General features: G+C 42.5%; 1 protein-coding gene across 2 annotated transcripts in view; it reads right to left on the reverse strand.

Moving 5' to 3' along the window:
• Positions 1-20,559, reverse strand: part of COL4A5 (collagen type IV alpha 5 chain) — a 245,222-nt gene extending 224,663 nt beyond the window's left edge. For both annotated transcript variants that reach the window (XM_082264454.1, XM_082264453.1), the window contains exon 1: positions 20,249-20,559. In XM_082264454.1, coding sequence (XP_082120580.1) covers positions 20,249-20,335 — 87 coding nt within the window. In that variant the 5' untranslated portion in view covers positions 20,336-20,559. The remainder of the gene's footprint in view (positions 1-20,248) is intronic.
• Positions 20,560-21,040: the final 481 nt, after the last annotated feature.

Raw genomic sequence — 21,040 nt, forward strand, 5'->3', positions numbered from 1 at the left:
ATATCCTTGAAGCAGCCCTAGCCTATCTTCAGACCTCTGGAATGCCATCACTGTCAACAGCAGTTAGAAATTCTTTGACATCACCAATCACAGGGGAGGAATTAGACGTGGCTATTAGCCAAACTAAGCCCAAGAAAGCACCGGGACAGGATGGTCTCTCATTAATCTATATCTCTGGGCATTCATATCTCTTATCCATAAAGAGGATAAAGACCTGTCCCAATATAGTAGTTACAGACCCATTGTACTAGTAAGCGTCGACCTAAAACTATTTTCCAAAATTCTTGCCAATAGACTGCAACCACACTTATCAAAATGGATGCATACTGAACTGACAGGCTTCGTACCTTGTCACGAAGAGAGAGATGACATCATTAGTGTCATGAATCCTATGCACAATACTAGATCTACTAATCAACTACTGTGTCTGCTTTCAACGGATGCTAAGAAGGCCTTTGATAGCATTGTTTGACAGTTTTTGCGAGTTACCTTTCAGCATATAGGCTTCAGTGCAAATATGATCAAGTGGATCATATCTGTATTCCACCTTCAGCTGCAGTTAAAGTCAAAGAATTTAGATCGGGCTACTTTTCCATAATGAATGGCACTGACAGGGCTGTCCTCTTTCTTTGGTTATATTCATTTTAACCCTGGAACTTTTCTCTGCAAAATCTATGCTAATCTGGACGTGACAGTCTATACCAACCATAGGGTACTGATAAAATTGTTGCCTTACGACCTCATATTCTTTGTCTCTAGACCTCTCATCACACTCCCTAATATTCTTAAAGCCTTGTATTAATAGTGATCACTGTCCAATTTCAAAATTCATCTTACAAAATCAAAAGCTCTTAGTATATTGATTCTGCTCACTGATATACAGTGCCCTCATCCCCAGCTTTACCTTTTCGGTGGACGGATGACAATCTGAGATTTATGGACACTAATATTGCTAAAGTAAAGATCCAGCTGACTTTTTATAGTGAAAATTTTGTAAACGAAAATTGAAGTGTATCTGAAGGTAACATTTTTCTTTAGTCTTTGAGAGATTGAGAAGAGTAAGCCTGGCCATAGACACCTTGTTTTTAATTTGATTAGCCAGAAGGCTCATCGAAAAAAAGAATTAACTGATTTTACCATCCACACAGGCAAGGTGGATTGAGTAATCCTCCCTTCAGTACCATTGTATTCTGACAGCGGGACTCCTTTGCTTTCAGAATACTCTGATTAGCAGCCAGCTGATCAACAAAAGTTTTCCAACAGTCCCATTTGATAGGAGTCAATTGTTACAGCGAAATAGCCATAGATGGATTGCAATTCTGAATTTTGATTCATTTATAGGAAGATTTCAATCCCTTGTTGAGTTGTAAAGTCTATCTTCGGCCATATATATTATGTCTTAGAGGTGTGGGTAAGGGTTGAAACCTTTGTCAAATCTCAACTGGGGAGAGTTTTCTCTCTTGTCCTCTTCCAGTCCAGTGACACCATGTGACAAGAAGGCAGGCTGTGTGAGAAAATCTTCCCAATGGGAACACAGCAATAAAAACCGGACACGTGTTTTAAGCCTCTTTCATTGCATTCAGAGGTGAAAGAAATGTCTGGAAAAGGGTTTTAATACTAAAGATATAATATGGCACATACAAATTTTGCCCTCTCTTAACTAATGAGACTCCAAAGCTACTAACTGTCTCCCTGAATATTCCTCAACTCAACTATTGGAACTTTTCTCTTGTTGACCTACCTTTAAGCCAGCTATAGATTATTATTATTATTATTATTATACAGGGTTTATATATAGCGTCAACAGTTTGCGCAGTGCTTTACAATATAAAGGGAGACAATAGAGCAGCAATACAATTCAATACAAGAGGGTTAGGAGGGCGATGGATTGAATATTGACCAGTTCAGCAGGGACCGGCTGACATACAATCCATCTACGGGCAGGTTTGTTGTTCTAAAGTCGATCCATCAATCAACTTCAGAACAACCAGCCTGCCAGATTTTTTTCATGTGACTATAGCAGCCGGCTGTGATCACTGTATTCTGATGGCAGGGAAGGCTCCCCACTAACAGAACAAAATAGTGCTGTGGAAAGGATTTCCCCTATCAACACTGACTGTGTTGATGGGGGAATCAAGCGATTTCCTGTTCTTACAACTGTGGTGGAAGGAAAGAAATTTGTATAATCTATGACCTGCTTTACACAGGCTATCCCTTCTTGAGTCTATATGGAATGTTGCTGCTAGACTCATCTACCTTACTAACCAATCTTCGGCTGCAACCCTTTCTGCCCATCCCTCTACCTGCTTCCACTAGCCCAAAGTATAAAATAAACTGCATGACATCAGGATGTACCTCGTGTAATGCAGTAATGTGGCCTTACGCTGACATCTCCTGTTTCTTAGCAATTCTCTGTTCATCACAGGGATCCAGAGGTTCACTGGTCAGAGGTAGCCTAGGGAGGCTCTAACTAGAGGATTACAAACATACATCCTAGTAGTTATCAATAACTTGATAAAATATATTTTTTATCTTATAAACACCACATGTTATTCATAACTGTATATTAAGGGGTGCGGATGAAAGCCAACTCTTTCTTGGAGACAGGAAATGTACTAGTGACACCTTTAGAATAAAAACCAGTACAACACCAGTTCATAAAATTCATTTCTGAAAATGCCGATGTTGATTTACTAAAGGCAAACTTCTCAGATGAATTTGCATCAATTTAACCTAGAGCTTAGTGAATATTGTGAAGCTCTACTGATTTTCATCATCCAATCACCAACAAGCAAAAATGTTTTTTTTTTAATTACCTTGAACCTGATTGGGTATTCTTTACAAAGTGAAGCTTCACCACATTGACTAAGCTATAGGGAAAATCAGTGCAACTACGCCTGCAAAGTGCACAAGTCTTTTTACTTTTAGTAAATTAACCCCACTGTCTTTTGTGCTTTATGTCTATCCTCCCAATCATGAAAACCGCCGTAAGGCATATATTTCATATTCTCACAGCACAACTGTTGTATAAGGGATATCATAATGGTGTTGTCCTCAACAACATAGGGTTAATTTATTAAAAGAGTATGTTGGAACTCTATTCACTTCAGTCGCCGAATCATGTGCAAAGAAAGCTACTTTTTTTAAGCACATAATTTGCACATAATTGTGTTTACTGTATAATGAACATATGAAGAAAACTCAATGCAGTAAATCAATCCCTGTATTAAGTGTTATTGCTACATGAAGTTATTTTTATTGCAAATCTTCACTAAAATACTGTCCAGCAGAATTTTTACTGATATCACCGCACAGCATGCTGAGACTTTTCAACATATGACCTGTCAATCAAACAACTCCAGACTTGTCCTACCATAGCAGAGCTGCAGGAGCTGAAAAGATACTGAAAAAAAAACTTTTATGGCATGTGTTCTATTTGTAAGGCTCTAGGTTTCAGTGCAATGGTGCAGTGACCTAAATTCCACACATTATAAACCCTTCACCTTTCTTCACAGCTTTAGGGCTCCTGTGAGTGAACATTTTTATATAAACTGCTCAAAAAAATTAAAGGAACACTTTGAAAACACATCAGATCTCAATGGGAAAAAATATCAAGCTGGATATCTATACTGATATGGACTGATTAATGTGTTAGGAATGAAAGGAGGCCACATGTTTGCTGAAAATGAAAATGATCAACCTACAAAGGGCTGAATTCAAAGACACCCTAAAAATCAAGGTGAAAAAATGATGCAGCAGGTTAGTCCATTTTGCTGAAATTTCAATGCAGCAACTCAAAATGGTACTCAGTAGTTTGTATGGTCCCTATGTGCTTGTATGCATGCCTGACAATGTCAGAGCATGCTGCTAATGAGACGATGGATGGTGTCCTGGGGTATTTCCTCCCAGATCTGGACCAGGGCTTCACTCAGCTCCTGAACATACTGCTGGAGGTGCAATCCTGGAGGTGCAATCTGGCAGCATCGAACAGACGGAAACATAATGTCCAAAAGGTGTTCTATTGGATTTTGGTCAGGCGAGCGTGGGGGCCATTTAACCACTTAAGCCCCGGAGGATTTGGCTGCTCAAAGACCAGGCCCTATTTTGCGATTCGGCACTGCGTGACTTTAACGGACAATTGCGCGGTCGTGCAATGCTATACCCAAATCAAATTGGCGTCCTTTTTTTCCCACAAACAGAGCTTTCTTTTGGTGGTATTTGATAACCTGTGCGATTTTTATTTTTTGCACTATAAACAAAAAAAGAGCGACAATTTTGAAAAAATAACAATATTTTTAAAATTTTTTTATCTGAAATTCTCAAAAAAAATGTAAAAATCAAAATGTTTTAACATTTTAGGCCAATTTGTTTTCTGCTACATATTTTTGGTAAAAAAAAATCGCAATAAGCATATTTTGATTGTTTTTTTTTTAACTAGTAATGGCGGCGATCTGCAATTTTTTTTGTGGGACTGTGACATTGCGGCGGACAGATCGGACCCCTAACTGACATTTTTTACACTTTTGGAAGTACCAGTGACATTACTACAGTAATCAGTGCTATAAATATGCACTGTTACTGTAAAAATGACACTGGCAGGGAAGGGGTTAACTTTACTGGTGATCAAGGGGTTAAGTATGTCCCTAGGGGCATGATTCTAACTGTGGGGGGGCGTGGCTTGTAATGTAATCACAGAAACATACGATCCTATATAGCAGGTATATAGCAGGATCGCATAGCCTCTGTGATTACTTTAATAAGAATGACAGACGGCTGTGTTTACATCAGCCGTCTGTCTTTCTCCCTCTCCTACGGGAGATTGCGAGTGGCCGACGGCCATCGGAGGCCCCGGTCACACGCGCTGGCTCAGCAGGGAATGAGCGGGGGTGGGAGCGCGCCGCCACTGGCACACACTCGCCCCCTACAGGCTCGTGGGCGAGCGACGTAGTACTACGTCGCTTTGCCTGTAAGCGGCTGAGTGCTGCAGTAAATATACATGAAGCAGTCGGCAAGTGGTTAATGGTATCAATTTCTTCATCCTCCAGGAACTGGCTGCATACCCTCGCCACATAAAGCTGGACATTGTCGTGCACCAGGAGTAACCCAGGACCCACTACACCAGCGTAGGGTCTGACAATGGGTCCAAGGATTTCCTCCCGATACCTATTGCCATTGTCTAGGCTGTAAAGGAACTGTGCGTCCCTCCATGGATAAGCCTCCTCAGACCATCACTGACCCACCTCCAAACCGGTCATTCTGAACAATGTTACAGGCAGCATAATGTTCTCCACGGCTTCTCCAGACCCTTTCACATGTGCTCTGGGTGAACCCGCACTCATCTGTGAAAAGCACAGGGCACCAATTCTGGTGTTCAATGGCAAATGCCAATTGAGTTCCATGGTGCCAGGAAGTGAGAACAGGGCCCACAAGAGGATGTCGGGCCCTCAGGCGACCCTCATGAAGTCTGTTTCTGATTGTTTGGCCAGAGACATTCACACCAGTGGCCTGCTGGAGGTCATTTTGTGGGGCTCTGGCAGCGCTCGTCCTGTTCCTTCTTGCACAAAGGAGCAGATACCGGCCCTGCTGATGGGTTAAGGATATTCTACGGCCCTGTACAGCTCTTCTAAAGTAAATGCCTGTCTTCTGGAATCTCCTCCTGTCCTGTTTATACTGCTTCCCAGAGTTCTCTTAGCCTAAAACACCCAGATATTTATTAGCTACAAAGTCCTCAAGGGTAATATCGTTGGTGCTTTTCTGCAAAATGGTAGTCACAGGTAGCGCTTGCAGTCTGCAATACATGTGAATGAATTTATGTTCCATTACCCTGTAAACCCCAATGCTCCAGTATATCAATGTATATATTTACCTGCCCTTTTGTGTACAGCAGTTTCACCCGAATGAGAGACGTATGAGTTCGCAAAATACAGTGTACATGCATGATGCTCAGTGCACTGGTGTTTTCAAGAGTACAGGCACATATAGCCATTCCCTTGTAAGGCAGACTGTATGATCCACTTTCAGCTTCCAAGGCATGGGAAAGCACCAAAGATGCTTGAAGACTTTGGAGTCAATAAATGCTTGTTTGCATGAGGGCTGAGAGATTTAAAAGCAGTTACTGTCCTGCTGTATAAAAACACACACAGGTATACAAATCTCACAAGGGTTCTAACCTTCCTCTACTCAGGAAAAGCATTTTTATTTCTCTTTGTGTTGCTAATGAAGAATTTCCCTCACCTCTTCACATACTTGACAAGGGTTCCAACCCATTGTCACACTATTCAAAATTAAGAAAAAAAAAACTGTATGTACACCTAAATATTTGTACCCTTTAATATATAGGAAACTGGAAGAATTATTGCACCATTCACTTTAAGCACTATAGGGTATAATAATCCCAGGAGCTTAGCAGTTCCTTATGCCTCGTACACACGCATCGATTATTGGCCGGGAATTTTCGGCCAACGTCCGATCGGCCGATTTCCGGCTTGTTAGTATGATGCTTTCGACAACCGACTCCGACTTTTCGGCCGAATAAAATCTGGTGTGCATGCTATAAAATTTTTGTTGGCCGCAACACAACAGCCGATTTTCCGTCAGTCAGTACAGATTTCGGCAGACAAAAATCTGATGAGCAAGACTGGGCATGCTCAGAGAAGAAAAAACACACGGAAAGTAAACCAGCACATGACATCACTTCTGAAGTAGATTTTTGTTGGTCGAGAAAATTTGTGTGCAGTCTAGGCACATTCCAACCAACAAAACACAACTCTGGACAAAAGTCAGACGATTGGTCGGCCGATAATCGTTGCGTGTGTACGAGGCAGCAACAATCATGTCTGTCATTCCAAAGTCAAACTCCAAGATCTGGTCAATACAAGCATATTGCAGCAATGCATGTGGTATCGCACATTTACCATTGTTGCATTAGCCAAATATTCCAAAGGCACCTAACCTGAAGCTGGAACACTGTTTCTCCTGTTCTGCAGTTTTCTGCCAATGTTTAGACACATACAACAGAATATAAATTTAAGTCTTGTATATACAGGCTGAATTCAGCCAAAATTGGACAGTTCTAGTGGAAGCGAATGACTTTTGGCCTGTGTGTACAGCTGTCTGTTCTACAGAAGTTGATCTCACAACTCACTTTTATCAAACAGGCATGCTGGAAAACCAGCATCCGACTGGCATCTGATCAGTGCTGGGAGCCAGAGGCTGAGAGTACTCCTCATTGTGTTCTGGCATGGGGGCCATCCCCTTTCAGAATACAATAGCACAGTGGGGGAGATCGCCACACCAACATCGCTTGTGTTAGTACGGCAACCTCTCTGGGGTTTTTTTCTTTCGATAAGCCCAATAAAACTGAAAGAGCCAATAACTTCTAGTGTGTACCAGGCTTTAGAGCAGGGGTGTCAAACTTAACTTCATCTAGGGCCGTATCAGCATTATGATTGCCCTCAAAGGGCCAGTTGTATCTGTAATACTAGATATCCAGACTATCCCACCCGCTTTACATCAGATGTCAAGAGTCCTTCCCCCCTACCCTCCCTTACAACAAAGTGCACCCCCTTACCTTGTGCTGCTGCTGGGGAAAAAGCTGGGTGCGGAGTTGAGAAGCAGAAATTGCAGGGTCTGGAGAAGGCCCAAAAGAGGGCTGGAGCTACACTGCAGATCTAGGAGAGGTGCGAGGGGCCACATGAAATGGCCTGGAGGGCCGGATTCGGCCCGCGGGCCTTGTGTTTGACACATGTGCTTTAGAGTATACTCTTTCTTGAGTTAGCAGCTGACATGAATTGTAAACTCTTCTGTTAGCAAAGGTGCTTAGCTTACACCATCCAGTCCTACTTTAAAAGTCCTTCTGAGTTTTTACATGTAAAATAAACCTTATGAAATTGTTATATTCTTGTGAAAAATATATATTTTCTCTATCTCCATTGGACTTGGTCCACAATTGTTTGGGTGGTTTCCGCTGCGCGTCCGCACCTGTTCCCACAGCCACAACCACCCACACAGAAAAATTCAGGCGTTGTGTGCTCGTGCCATCAATCCTAATGGCACCCACATGCACTGGAAATTGCAGCAGCCGCTACCTGCACTGGGAACTGCACCGCACTTGCAGATTCTATGAGGGCTGCGATATATAAAAAATGGAGCAGAGACCTTTTCCCTGTGTTTTCAGAAGGCACAGCAGTCCATTCAAATGAATGGGCTGCCATTTCGGCACAAAACGCGGCTCGCAGAACTGCTCAAGTGAAAACCAGGTCTTAGACCTGATTCACACTAGTGCGCTTTTAGAATCACATGATAATGGAAATCATTGTCTTCAATGGTGTCCATTCACATCAATGCGACTCAGTACAGAGTGATTTTGGAAAAGGTCCCTGTACTACTTTGGAGCGATTCCAGCGTGATTTTGACCCCATAGTATATGCAAACCTTATGCAAGTAGTATCCAAATAGCACTACATAACCTCACTGAAAGTCGAATCAAGATCACAAAGTAGCAGTGTGAACCTAGCCTTATAGTTAAGAAAAATAAGAATGAATGAATAATATGGCTGACAGGACCATGCTGGGCTTTTTCCCTGTACTGTTGTAAAATGTAAATGCTTGCAAAATGTAATCAGTAGTTCTCTGACTTGATCTTGGTATCCTTCCTGGAGCATTATAAACACTTGTCACCTGTCACATTTACAGCCCTCACTACTATATCCTCAATTTGATGCCCAAAGGTGCATTGTTGATGGTTATCTGGTTGAATTTAAAGCATATATTACCATTGAAAATTCTCAACGGTCATCAACATCATGAAGCTTTACAAACATTTGTCACCTGTCAATGCTTTCTTTACTGAATCCACACGTTGATGCCCACAGGCATATTGTCATGTGCACACTAAATGTTTTAAATCAAAATATAAGAAAAATATTTTTTATACACTGTATGAGACTTCCTAATGATGGAAAAAAAGCCTGATTGAATTTGTTATATTGCTTTTCTGGTGACCCGTGTGGCTTGCATCAACTGTATCTTGATTTAAAGAGGGGAGTTTTCTCCTTCCAGCAAGTGGTTTGGAAGGGCTGATCTCTCTTTTTGTGGAATATGACAGTTTCTGTAATTATGAAGTCATATTCCACAAGACCAGTCAAGTGGTTTACAGTGTTTGTACTTAGGGTGCCCATTCGCAACACCATTCAAGAACGTGTTGGTTAGTGGTGTTTAAACCTAAATAAAGGAAAGCAATCAATACTGTTTTTCAAAGAGATGAACATTTCATACAACTGATAATCAAACCAGCAATATGTGTTGGATTTTGTATCATATTTGGTGCTCTTTGTAGTCTTGTTACAATTCTTTACACGGCCATAGACAGAAGAAACCAGCTGGATTTACAGGCATAATCTGACCTCCCAGCATGTATACCAGCTGCTGGGTTCATCTGCCGCATCAAATTGATGCTGCAGCCATCTAGGCCAGTATGTATGTTTATTTTTTTTTAATTCCTGCACTTTTATTTTTTTAAGGCAGCTTGTTGCTGAGCTCCCTGGTATCTGTAAAGCCAGCCATAGTTCGATCGAATCTTGGCTGGTTCAGCAGGGATCGGCAGAGATTCGATCCATCTATGGGCAGGCTGATTGTACCCAAGGCGATCCATCAATATACAAGCATGTCGGATTTTCAGTATGCGATTATTGCCAGTGGCTGTAGCTGCTAGTAGTAATCACTGTGTTTTCCTGGCAGGGACAGTCCCCTGTGCCCCTCTACGGGGAGAACACAATACCTGTGTGGGAGGGATTCCCCCATTAATACTGACTGTGTCAATGGGGGAATCAAGGGATTTTCTTTCCTGCAAACACGGGTTGCAGGAAAGAAAATCTCATAATCTATGGCATGCTTAAGGCTGTATCCTGTAGCTCCAGGGTGCATTACTTGGTGGTCCCCACACGTCACTGCTCTGCCCACTTCACAAGCTGCTATGGCTCTGCCACTATAGGATGCCTGTCACAGACACAGCTAAGCCATGCACATTGCAGAGATACTACACAACGTCATACCCTCCACACATCACTTCTCTACTTAATGTTCCCATGACAGACCCTCCACACTCATATTTTACACATACTGCCTGCTGTCATACCCTCTACATTGCTTTTAAATCTGTTCTTTATGATTTTTCATAATATCCCTAACCTTACCCTTCTGCTAGTATACATTAAATCTACCAATATACTGAGTCATGGGCTGTTCTGGGCAATAGTGCCAGTGGAAATATGGAATAGACAGGGGTTGATTTACTGTGGGCCAATAGACTGTTTGACCATTTACAATGGGAATTTTTACTTTGTAGGGGGTATTTAAAATCCCTTAGTTTAGTGAATGTGATAAAAATTCACTTTGCAAATACCCAATAATGTGCAAGGAAAATAAATAAAAACTGCATTTTTGCTTGCACATGATAGGATAAAAGAAATCAGCAGAGCTTTGCCTCATTCACTAAGCTTAGGAAAAATTCCTTTGCAAAGCAAACAGCTGATTTTCCCTTAATAAATCAAGTCCACGTGGTCAAGCTGTTTAATATAGTGTAGTTGGTGACAATTTGAAAGAGTATTAAATAAAACATCAGTATTGGCTTAAGTTTTGGGATTCTAAAAAAACAAACATTTATACTCACCTATATTGCAGCATTGATCCGATGCTGCACCTGTCCCCGTCATCTCTGCAGTGAGAACTGAGCGATCAAACACTGCTGATCGCTCAGTTCTCCCCCTCCGCTCTGAGCAGAGAGCTGTCAGTGGCGGCTCTCTGCTCTTCCCTCCAGCGCTCACTGGAACACTGGGCTGTAGAGGGGGAAGATGGCTCAGGATTGCTGAGAGGCTAGGCCAGCTTTCCGTTCAGGCTTCTGGGTAGATCCCTATTGTAAAGCCAAGATCTTTCCCCAGCCAGAACTGACTGAGTGACATCAGCCGACAGTGGGCTAAAGCGGGGCACAGGAGTGCAGAATGCAGGGCAATCTGTGAATCCACAGATTGCCCTGTTTTCTGCTTTCACCGATTTGGGGGTGTCATTAACTTTATAGTGACACCTGCAGCGGTTCGCAGAGCACAGTGTGAATTGCCTGCGATTCTGATGTGGTGCGGGAACCACACAGGAATAGCTGTGGGCACCACATCAGTGTAAACTGAGCCTTAATTGTGTTAAATGTTTAGAAATCTTACCCCACAGAGGATTGCATACTGAGGAAATACGCAAATGTGCCTAGAGAGACAAAATCAGGGTTATAAGTATATCTATACCCAATAACAAGAATGTGATATACTTCAGCTTACTAGTCCTTAGATGTGGAGGATGCATTCCTTTATTTATTTATTTATTTATTTTTGCACACTTCTGATATTTTCTTGAGGTAAAAGTATATACCTAGGTATTATTCTTTCCTTGAAACTTCCTCTGCACTAAGCTAATCGTATTAGCCTTCCAAACTATCTTTTGTGAACACCAGGCCACCTTCTCCCAATGTAATACAGATGAGGAGAAGGGGAGTTGTTTGTAGTTCAAATCAGAAGAGCAGTGCAGTAAGTGTTTTCACCCTAGTGCAGGAAATGTGTTAATGCAATGATCCCCATGTGAAAATACAGGGAAAAGCCAGAAAATAAATCGAATGTAGCTACTGCATTTATTGGTGTGAAAGCTGCATTGTATTACATTTTTGTTTTTGCACTTTACATAATATATATTGTGCTATCAAATCTGCATATGTCAAGAAATGTACTGTAGAAAGAAAAAGGTAATGCATGCAAGTGGCAAATGAATAAGAATTGGTTCACACTATTGCAATGACAGACATCACATGTGATTCCCAGCGCATTGCTGTGCAAATCACATGTGATGTCTGTGCGAAGCAAATTCAGCCATACAGTTTGTATGGCTGAATTGGAGTCGCATTTGGACCAAAATGGTGCAGAACCCTTTTTTTGGTCCGCATCAGAATCATTTCTCATGGGTTTTCACACCCATGCGATTGTCCAAGTTCAAAGTTTGCACTGCGATCTGATTTTCAATAACTTTCCACTGACACCCTCAGCGGTTCGCAGAGGGCAGTGTGAACTGCCTGTGAGTGAGATGCGATGCAGGAACCCGCACTGGAATCGCGCTGGTTCCTGCATCGCACAAGTGTGAACCCAGCCTTTAATTCAACTCTATATATTAAAGATGATGAACCTACATTATAGACACAATTGATTAAGATTTAACACTCAAAACCTACCTAATGCTGTAAAGTAGATTTGTTACTAGGTTTAGCCAAAGGGCCAAACCCTTGGGCCTATGTAAATGTGATCACATTAAACTAAAAACAGCTTCAGACTACATGGGCAGCAAGCTTTTCAGTCTTTGAGTTTAGCTTAGCTACTGAGGATATAATAAACTAGTCATATTATAGTACTTACTGTTGACAACATGGTGGAAGCAAGGCTCCTTTGACACGAGCGGTGCGCCCGTCGGAGTCCGTTCTGCTTAGCAGGGGATCGATCCACCAATCCCCGCTGAGCAGGTGGATGACAGCTCCGTCTCCGCTCTGTGTGCAGAGACAGAGCTTTCAGATCCCCACTCTCCTCTATGGGGATATCGGATGAGAACGGACCGCCTGTCCTTTCTCATCCGATCCTATTTGATCTGATCCTCCAATCCTATTCGATCTGATCCTCCAGATGGATGGAAAATAGGGTTTCCATCCGTCTGTATTTCACAGACAGGATCAGATCGGATAGCAGCGGATGTCAGGGGAGTTGTCTCCGCTGACATCCGCTGCTCCATAGGGATGCATGGAGCTTCCGATCCGGTCCACCTGAAAAACTGATAGGCGGATCGGAAAGCCCGTGTGAAAGGGGCCTAACAACTCACTAAAACTTTGGAACTTTGCAAATCTAAAGGCTAAAGTGAGAGAAGTGATAAAAAGATAAGAGCATGAGGGCTAACCATGCACCTTAATTTAAGTATCTGTAAACAAGACTAATACACATTTTAATTATCCCCATGAAGATATTTTTGCCCAAGTGGAAGCCTCATAGTAGGGAACATTTACCAAAACTGGCAAGTGCAAAATCTGGTGCAACTCTGCAGAAAAAACAATCGGCTTTCCAGGTTTTATTGCCAAAGCTTAAAAGAACAAGCTGAAGTTAGAAGCCGATTTGCTACAATGCACACAGCTGCATCAGATTCTGAATTCTACAGTTTTAGTAAATCAACCCCATTTGGTCTTTTTAGTAAATATGAGTGCACAGAGAGCTACACCAACTGACCAGCTTCAAATCCGCTTATCTGGTGTAGAGTTAATGTTCATAAAGTAGAAGATATAGATAGATACTGAAGGCAATGCCATATTCATTGGAAACGGTAATGTAAAAAAATATATATATATATGTATATATATATATATATATATATATATATACACACACACACACAAGGAATTACCTAAAGAACAACTGTACCTCTGATACACATTGACCTTTAAGGCATGTCCCCATCCCTCTGTGTGCAGTCTATCTGTAGAAATACTTACCGTCATGCTCAACCCAGCAGTCTTCAAGTGCACTGCTGTCTCATTCATTCTTATGGAAAGCCATAACCACAGCAGCCTCCAGAGGTCCTGCAGAGTATGGCTCTCCCCAAAGGAATGAAAAAGACTACAGCGCATATGATGAAGTGACCTCGGTGTGCCAGTAACATCGCTTCCTGTTGCAGACTGACAACAATAAGCCACTGACTCTCACTTAGCAGTATTGTTGTCAGCCTGCTGTAAATGCTCGCTTAGTTCACGCATGGATTGCCTATGATGTCTGTCAGATTGGCAGTCCAAAAGACAACTGAAGGAGCATGCACAGCAGGCTGACAGTGTTGGAAGGCAGCGATCTAGCACTGTCATCCTGCAACAGAAAGTGCTGCATATGGCAGGATCCCCAAGTAAGACACTTCACATCATATCCACAAACATCGATTCACTAAGTCTCCATTCACACTACCGTGACTTGTCAGGCGACTTGTCAGCCTGACAAGTCGCGGTCCATCGCAGTCCATGCAGTGCTACAGGACCCGTTCTAATAGGAGCGACACAAGTCGCTCCAACTTAGAAAAAGGGTCCTGTACTACTTCGGGGCGACATCGGAGCGACTTGCATAGACATTCATTATATGAAGTCCGTGCAAGTCGCGTGCAAGTCCCGGCGAAGTCGCGGTGCACGCGACTTCACAGGTCGCCCCCGAAGTTGTGCCACTTCAGTGTGAATGCGGTCTTAAAGTCATTGTACAGTCTCATGTTTTTTTTGTTTTTTTTAAAATAACAAACATGTTATACTTACCAGCCCTGTGTAGTGGTTTTGCACAGGGCAGCCTGGCTCCTCCTCTTTTCGGGTTCCTCTTAGCTGCTCGTATGCCCTCCCTCTTGTCGAGAGCCCCCACAGCAAGCAGCTTGCTATGGGGTCACCCGAGCCGAGCAGCAGCTCCTGTGTCCATTCAGACACGGAGCTGCCATTGGGCCCAGCCCCTCTCTCTCCTAATTAGCTAACTGACTTTGATGGAGAGCAGCAGGAGCCAATCAGGAGGGAGAATCCTGGACTGCAGAGAGACTCATGGACATCGTTGGATAGAGATGGGGCTCAGGTAAGTATTAGGCGGTGCTGCACACAGAAGGCTTTATATCCAAATGCATATATTTCTAAAAAGTTACTATTTATCACTATTTCATTGCCAACAATATATACTCCAAACCTGGGAAACTCTCTAGACATTTTGCTAGATGAATTTAGTAAAATTCAGCTTTATACATTTGTAATGGACAACATAAGCGCAGTTCCAAAACAATATAGAGAACATATGATGAAGTCTGCTGCTCTATGATCTACTTAAAAAATAATGTCATCAAATTACCTCCGGTCCTCTTGTGTTCATTATATTAGGGGAAGATGCACATACTGGATGTGCTTTTAATTGACACACACACAAGCTGGTGTTTTTATTTGAAAATTAAATATGTTAAAGGAATGTGGAAAATTCATCTGAATTATGAATAAAAAAGTGTTAATTTCCTGCAATTTGCAGGGTAGCAGAATGGTGCTAATTTTGGCCTTGGTCAAAAAGTTTTAGAAATACAGAAGAAACACCAAGCAAAACCTGTTTGATTTGTTGTCAAAATAGCATATGTCAGTGAAAACAAACATTTAATCCAATAATTGGGTATTCAAAATGAACACAATCTACTTTCTGTAAGGCCGCATGCACACTGCTGCTGTTAAACTCACGTTTTTGTGAGTTTGGGCATTTTTTTTGTCCTTAAACTCCCCTCTATGTTATCCTATGTATCCATGCACACATAACGGAATATTTGTAAAATCTTAACGTAAAATTCCTTTCTTTGAGTCCTCCGACAGTCGCCGCCCACTCATACAGTCTTCACCAATGGGGTATTGACTTACTCTCCTTAGGAGTAGCTAGGCAAAAGACTTGTTAAAAACAAAAGCATTACCATAGACACACCCATGGGGGCTGTCCCACTGGTCCAATACCCCTCCTGCAATAGCCATCCCAACTCAGTTTGGTATCAAAGCAGTTAAGTGTATAAGAACCCCAAAAGAGAGGCGGGGGCGGCGACTGTCGGAGGACTCAGAGAAAGGAATTTTACGGTAAGATTTTACAAAAATTCCATTTTCTCTTACGTCCGACAGTCGCCGCCCACTCATACAGTCTTCACCAATGGGGATGTCCCAAAGCAGTGTAGACATGAGGGGTGGGAAACGCAAGCATCAGAAAATAAAAGCATAAAATAGAAGAAGAAGGCTGAGACTGTAGCCCCAGCACAGGGAAGCCTGACTACTCCTGAACTAGGCAGAAGACAAACTGAGCTATTGCAGGAGGGGTATTGGACCAGTGGGACAGCCCCCATGGGTGTGTCTATGGTAATGCTTTTGTTTTTAACAAGTCTTTTGCCTAGCTACTCCTAAGGAGAGGAAGTCAATACCCCATTGGTGAAGACAGTATGAGTGGGCGGCGACTGTCGGAGGACGTAAGAGAAAGATGTTTTTAGTAGATAATCAGCAGGGGAGCTCATAGGCTGTTTTCTGAATGCTCTAAATCGTGTTCAGGACTTCCATGTTTTTTTCGAAAGGCAGAATAAACTAAAATTCTGGCTAATGAAATAAATAAACTACCAAACTCCATTGAATTCTACTAAACTCACCTAAACTGTTTTGAAAAAAATGCAGCTTGGGTGAGTTTATAACGCACCTACAGGGAACCAGTGTGCATGAGGCCTAATAAGCTGTGAACATCCAACTGAAAAGTCATTAGGGGTTAATTTGTTAAAGGCAAACAGGCTATTCCCTCTTCAAGGGAATTTGACCCAGGGCTTGGCAAATGTGGTGAAGTTTCACTTTGCAAAAAAAAACCCAATCACATGCAAGTAAAAAATAAATAAAAAAAACAGCATTTTTACTTACACATCATTGGATGATGGAAGTCAGCAGTTTTACCACCTTCACTAAGCTCTGGGGCACATTCCCTTGCAAAGTGAGCAACCTATTTGTCTTTAGTAAATCAACCCTATTAGCCTTTTTATTTGATCCTGTTATCGCTGTTGCGCTAAAATATAAATCCTTTGAATAAAGAAGCTATTGGGTTGCCGGCTTATATTTTCTACTATTAGTCTTTACGCTTTCAAAAATTAACTGTGGTAAATCTGAAACATGAATGAGTGGGCAGTCATGTGTGAAAAAACGTATCTTAGACTCAATAAATCATTAACTTCTGTTAGAGCTGGAGAATAGCTCTAGAGGGCAGATACCGGATTGTTCATTATACTGAGCAAAAGATCTTTATGTGTATGGACACCAGAAATGTTCCATACACTGTTATAATATACTGTTTGATATGGAAAATGACTATGTTTGTAAAACACAAAACCCCCAAGCAGGGGGGTCTCTTAATTTTCTAAAAAAAAGGGCCAATTTTCTGTCCTTCATAACTTTGGGGTTGGGGGTGGGGGACGGACTTTGGCCAGTGGGAGTAGAAAAAGGCCTTGGCATTGGTGGGAGTAAACAATTCCATAGGCGTGGTGGTGAGTGGGAGTAACAAAATTTACATCATTGTTGTCAGAGGGAGGAATAGTGCCCCAGTGACACAATAAAGCTTCATCATTGGTGTCAGTGGGCAAATTAATTCATCATCTCTGATATTAGTGGGAGGCAAAGCACCCCATTGTTGGTGTCAATGGGAGGAATACTGCCCTGTCTTTGGTGTCAGTGGAATACTGCCCCAAGGGCCGAATAAAGGCACACAAAGGGCCACATCTGGCGCACGGGTCGAAGATTAAAGAACCCAGCCCAAACAAATGGTCAGTTGAGCTATAGATTGGACTATGTTTTTAATGATCAGGCTATATCTAGCTGTGTATAGCCCCATAAATGCAACTGATGTGACTGAGCATGTCATAAAACCATTTGGTCAGGTACAGGTGCAGTCACAATTGCATCCAATTCACATTGGAAAATCTTTTCGTAGCAAACAGCCAATCGCTATCTTCTCAATGAAAACAAGAAAGAAAAATGTTTTCATGTGTGTATACGACTAAGGTCCACCAACAACAAGGTCATGGTAGATTCCAGTGGCACACAGCTTTTTTGAGGACTGGGAGATGTCTATCCACCCAACATCTTCAGTAAGATGTCTGCCCAGGTAAGACCACTCCAAAATTACATAGCCATTCAAACATCTTAACATTGTGTTGTGCCTATATCAATCTTTGATCTATGCCCAACCTTCACTCTCCATTAAATTGGTACATCTCTGGTCAAAAAGTCATTCAAACATCTGATCAGCACTCCACAAGTTCTCAGTTCCCTGGTGTATGCTACCTTATGAATGATGATTTAGGATATATTGCTGTGTTCAATGGAACTTCAAAGCCAACCTTATGCTGGCCAAACACCCTATATTTAAGCAATTTCAGACACTTTTCAATTGCAAAAACAATCAAACATATTAAGGTAACCTACCACCAACAGTTTCATATGGGTTGACTTACTAAAGGAAAACAGGCACTTCACTTTGCAAGGGAAAGTGCATTTTGCAAAGGAATTTGCCCCAGAGCCTGAATGTGGTGAAGTTTTACTTTGCAAAGAATAACCAATCACGTGCAAGGAAAATAAAAAAAAGAGCATTTTTTCGGCGGGGGGTTATTCCCTTGCAAAATGCTACTTCCCATGCAAAGCAAAATATCTTTTGTAAATCAACCCAATAGTTTCATCAGAAGTGGTTAGTGGTAAGTTGAAGTGGTTGGCGGTATGTTGCCTCAATCTGTTTGGTTATCATTGCTTTTTAAAGCTGGTTGAAACTGCCTACAAACTGCTATATGTATGGCCAGCATTAGAATGGAAACTGGCCATACAGGAATGACAGATCACTGCAGAAATACACATTATACATGTACAGAGGTACACAGCATGGATTCCACTGGGGGTCAAAAAATGACCTGTGCTATGTGACTTGCATCTGTGATACTCCTTGTATCTCTCCAGCATGTCAGAACTGCTCCAGGATGCTTCCCTGTGGCATTTAGAGGCCTAACCTGCTGAGCCGTGCAGCCGTTCAGCTGTTCTGTGAGCAGTACCACAGAGGCAAGAGTCTCCTCCTCCTGCATTTTCCTTCCTCAGACCTAAACCAAGGTAGGGAGGATAAGATAGTCCACCAGTAGCTAAGCGCAGGTAGACTCCCCTTTGCACAAAGCTGACTTTTACATACTAATCTATGGAAGGCTATACCTGCACATATCATGTAAGATGGTGTAAATAATATGTAACCACACTGTTCTCAGACAAACCTGTGCTTTCATATACTATCAATGTATGCATCTCTAACATTCAACTATGTGAGCACATAACTGCCTTTGAAGTGGGAAAGCATTAGAGACATTGCTTAGTCTGTCACAGTCATTTATTAGTGATAACAGACAGATAATGTAAAGTATAGGAAGTGATTTAACTTCCAGACAGCTTGTAATAGGGGAATCATTTAGTCCTCATACAGGATGTCATGGAGGAGGTAGGGGCACAGGCTAAACGTTTCAAATATAAAACACATAGAGGTATCTCCTGACAGGTCAAGGGGTTACATAGCATAATGTAGGTGATAATGTGAACATTGATGGCGTTATCTGCTGTGTTGTTGGATAAAACTTTTTTAGGAAGATTAGGAGGTGGGAGTAGGTCTGTCTTAATGCATGGGCACCCCTGAGCACTGCCCAGGGGCCCCAGGTGTATGGAGGGCCCATGATAATCCTGCATTGAATCATACTTGCTAGGACAGTCATGCATTTTACTAAACTGTCCCAGGGAGCATCCCAGAACCTGCGCTGGGTCCTCCTGATCACCCTTGTACTATGCCCTTCTGCTTTCCCCCTGTACTGTGCCCTTTGTATTGATTAGTCTGATTTATGGCATGTTTTCTTATTTTATTGAAAGTACTAATGAATATATGTTACATTTTATCAACTAATTTATAAGCACTTAGATTTGGGCAGGCTGGCATTGGGTCCCAATGCATTACTTTGCCCAGGGACCCATGATGTTATTAAGATGGCACTGGGTGGGAGGGTGATAGTAGACCCTTCAATAAAAAAAAAAAAAAAAAATAGATAGAGGTCACCTGGTATTGGTCACCTCTTCTCATATGAATGAGATGTCCTGATCTCTTCTTTGTCCTGGGGGGTTACAAGACAAAACAGGGACAGACATACACTGTATTCATGCCCTGGGGTCACTGATTCCTACACCATCTCATGGGATGAATTTAAAAAGTGCAAGTCCCCCCCCATGACACCTGGAAGAAAGGCGAAATCTCTTGGACTTTCCCAGGAAGCAGGGTCAGGGGGAAGGCAACTAATCTAGCAGCCAACTCTACTAGTGAATGGTGACTGGTGAGAGCTGTCAGCATGGGGTCCTAAAAAGACAAAAATAGCCCAATCTCTAGAAACAATAGCCCCCAAAATAAAAGGAGCAGGCATGGGCCAATTGTGCCATTGCCCCCTAGACTACCAGGAATAGCCCTTTGCCTTGCTCTTGTCATGCTGAGGTCACAATTCACTATTTATAAAACAGGGAAAGCTTTGAGGGTTTGAGTTACAAGGTTTATAAATAAAAGAAAAGAACAGCCTTCCCCCCCTGCTCCTATCCTAGCAATGTGAGGAAAGAAGAAGTTGTACTTACCGCACACTCTGATTGGTGCACCCAATACACCAGCAGCACAGCCAGGACCCCGACACTGGGCATACTCTGCAAATGTCCCAACCTCATTCTTCACCAACGACTCAGTACCGGCTCCACATACAAGGCTCAGACTGAGGAGCTGACATATTCTGGGGAGAGGATGCAGCACAAGTCCCGGGGGAGGGGGACAGAGAGAGAGAGAGGGAGAGAGAGAGAGGGCGAGGGGCCACCCGACACCTCCAACACAGACCTGCCAACTGCTCCGCACTCTTCCCAATACACGGCGGATCACCGGTTTATCCTTCCGCCTGCACTGCAATAAGCTGCTCTCTCTCATACAGCTGACCTCCCTCTCTTTCCTTTTCTCAAAATTAATGAAGATTTTTTTTTTTTGCTGCCGATAGTGACCCCCTCCTCCTGCAACTCCCCACCCACCCCCAACACCCACTCCCGCCCCCTGCCTAATAAAGAGACTTCATGGCATCCCAGGAACTTATTTGTCTGCGGAGGGAACCGGCTCGCTTTACCCTGTAATTGAAAACTAATATTTGTCCTTTACACAGCAATTAAGACCTTTCTGCTGAATAAATAATCGTGTCATCGCAGATCGGGTGGGCTCTCTCAAGGGGGATCACTGATCAGATGGGATGGTCTGATCTACTTTTACAACTTTGCAGCACTTGCTGGATCAGGAGGGATCTGTCCCCTTATCATGATAGGGAAAGGGGGCATATATAAAACACAAGACAAGTCATGATCATTGCAAGGATCCCTATAGTGACAAACAGATAC

This window comes from Pelophylax lessonae (genome assembly GCF_965119305.1).
Source record: "Pelophylax lessonae genome assembly, chromosome: 7".
NCBI classification, from domain to species: Eukaryota; Metazoa; Chordata; class Amphibia; order Anura; family Ranidae; genus Pelophylax; species Pelophylax lessonae.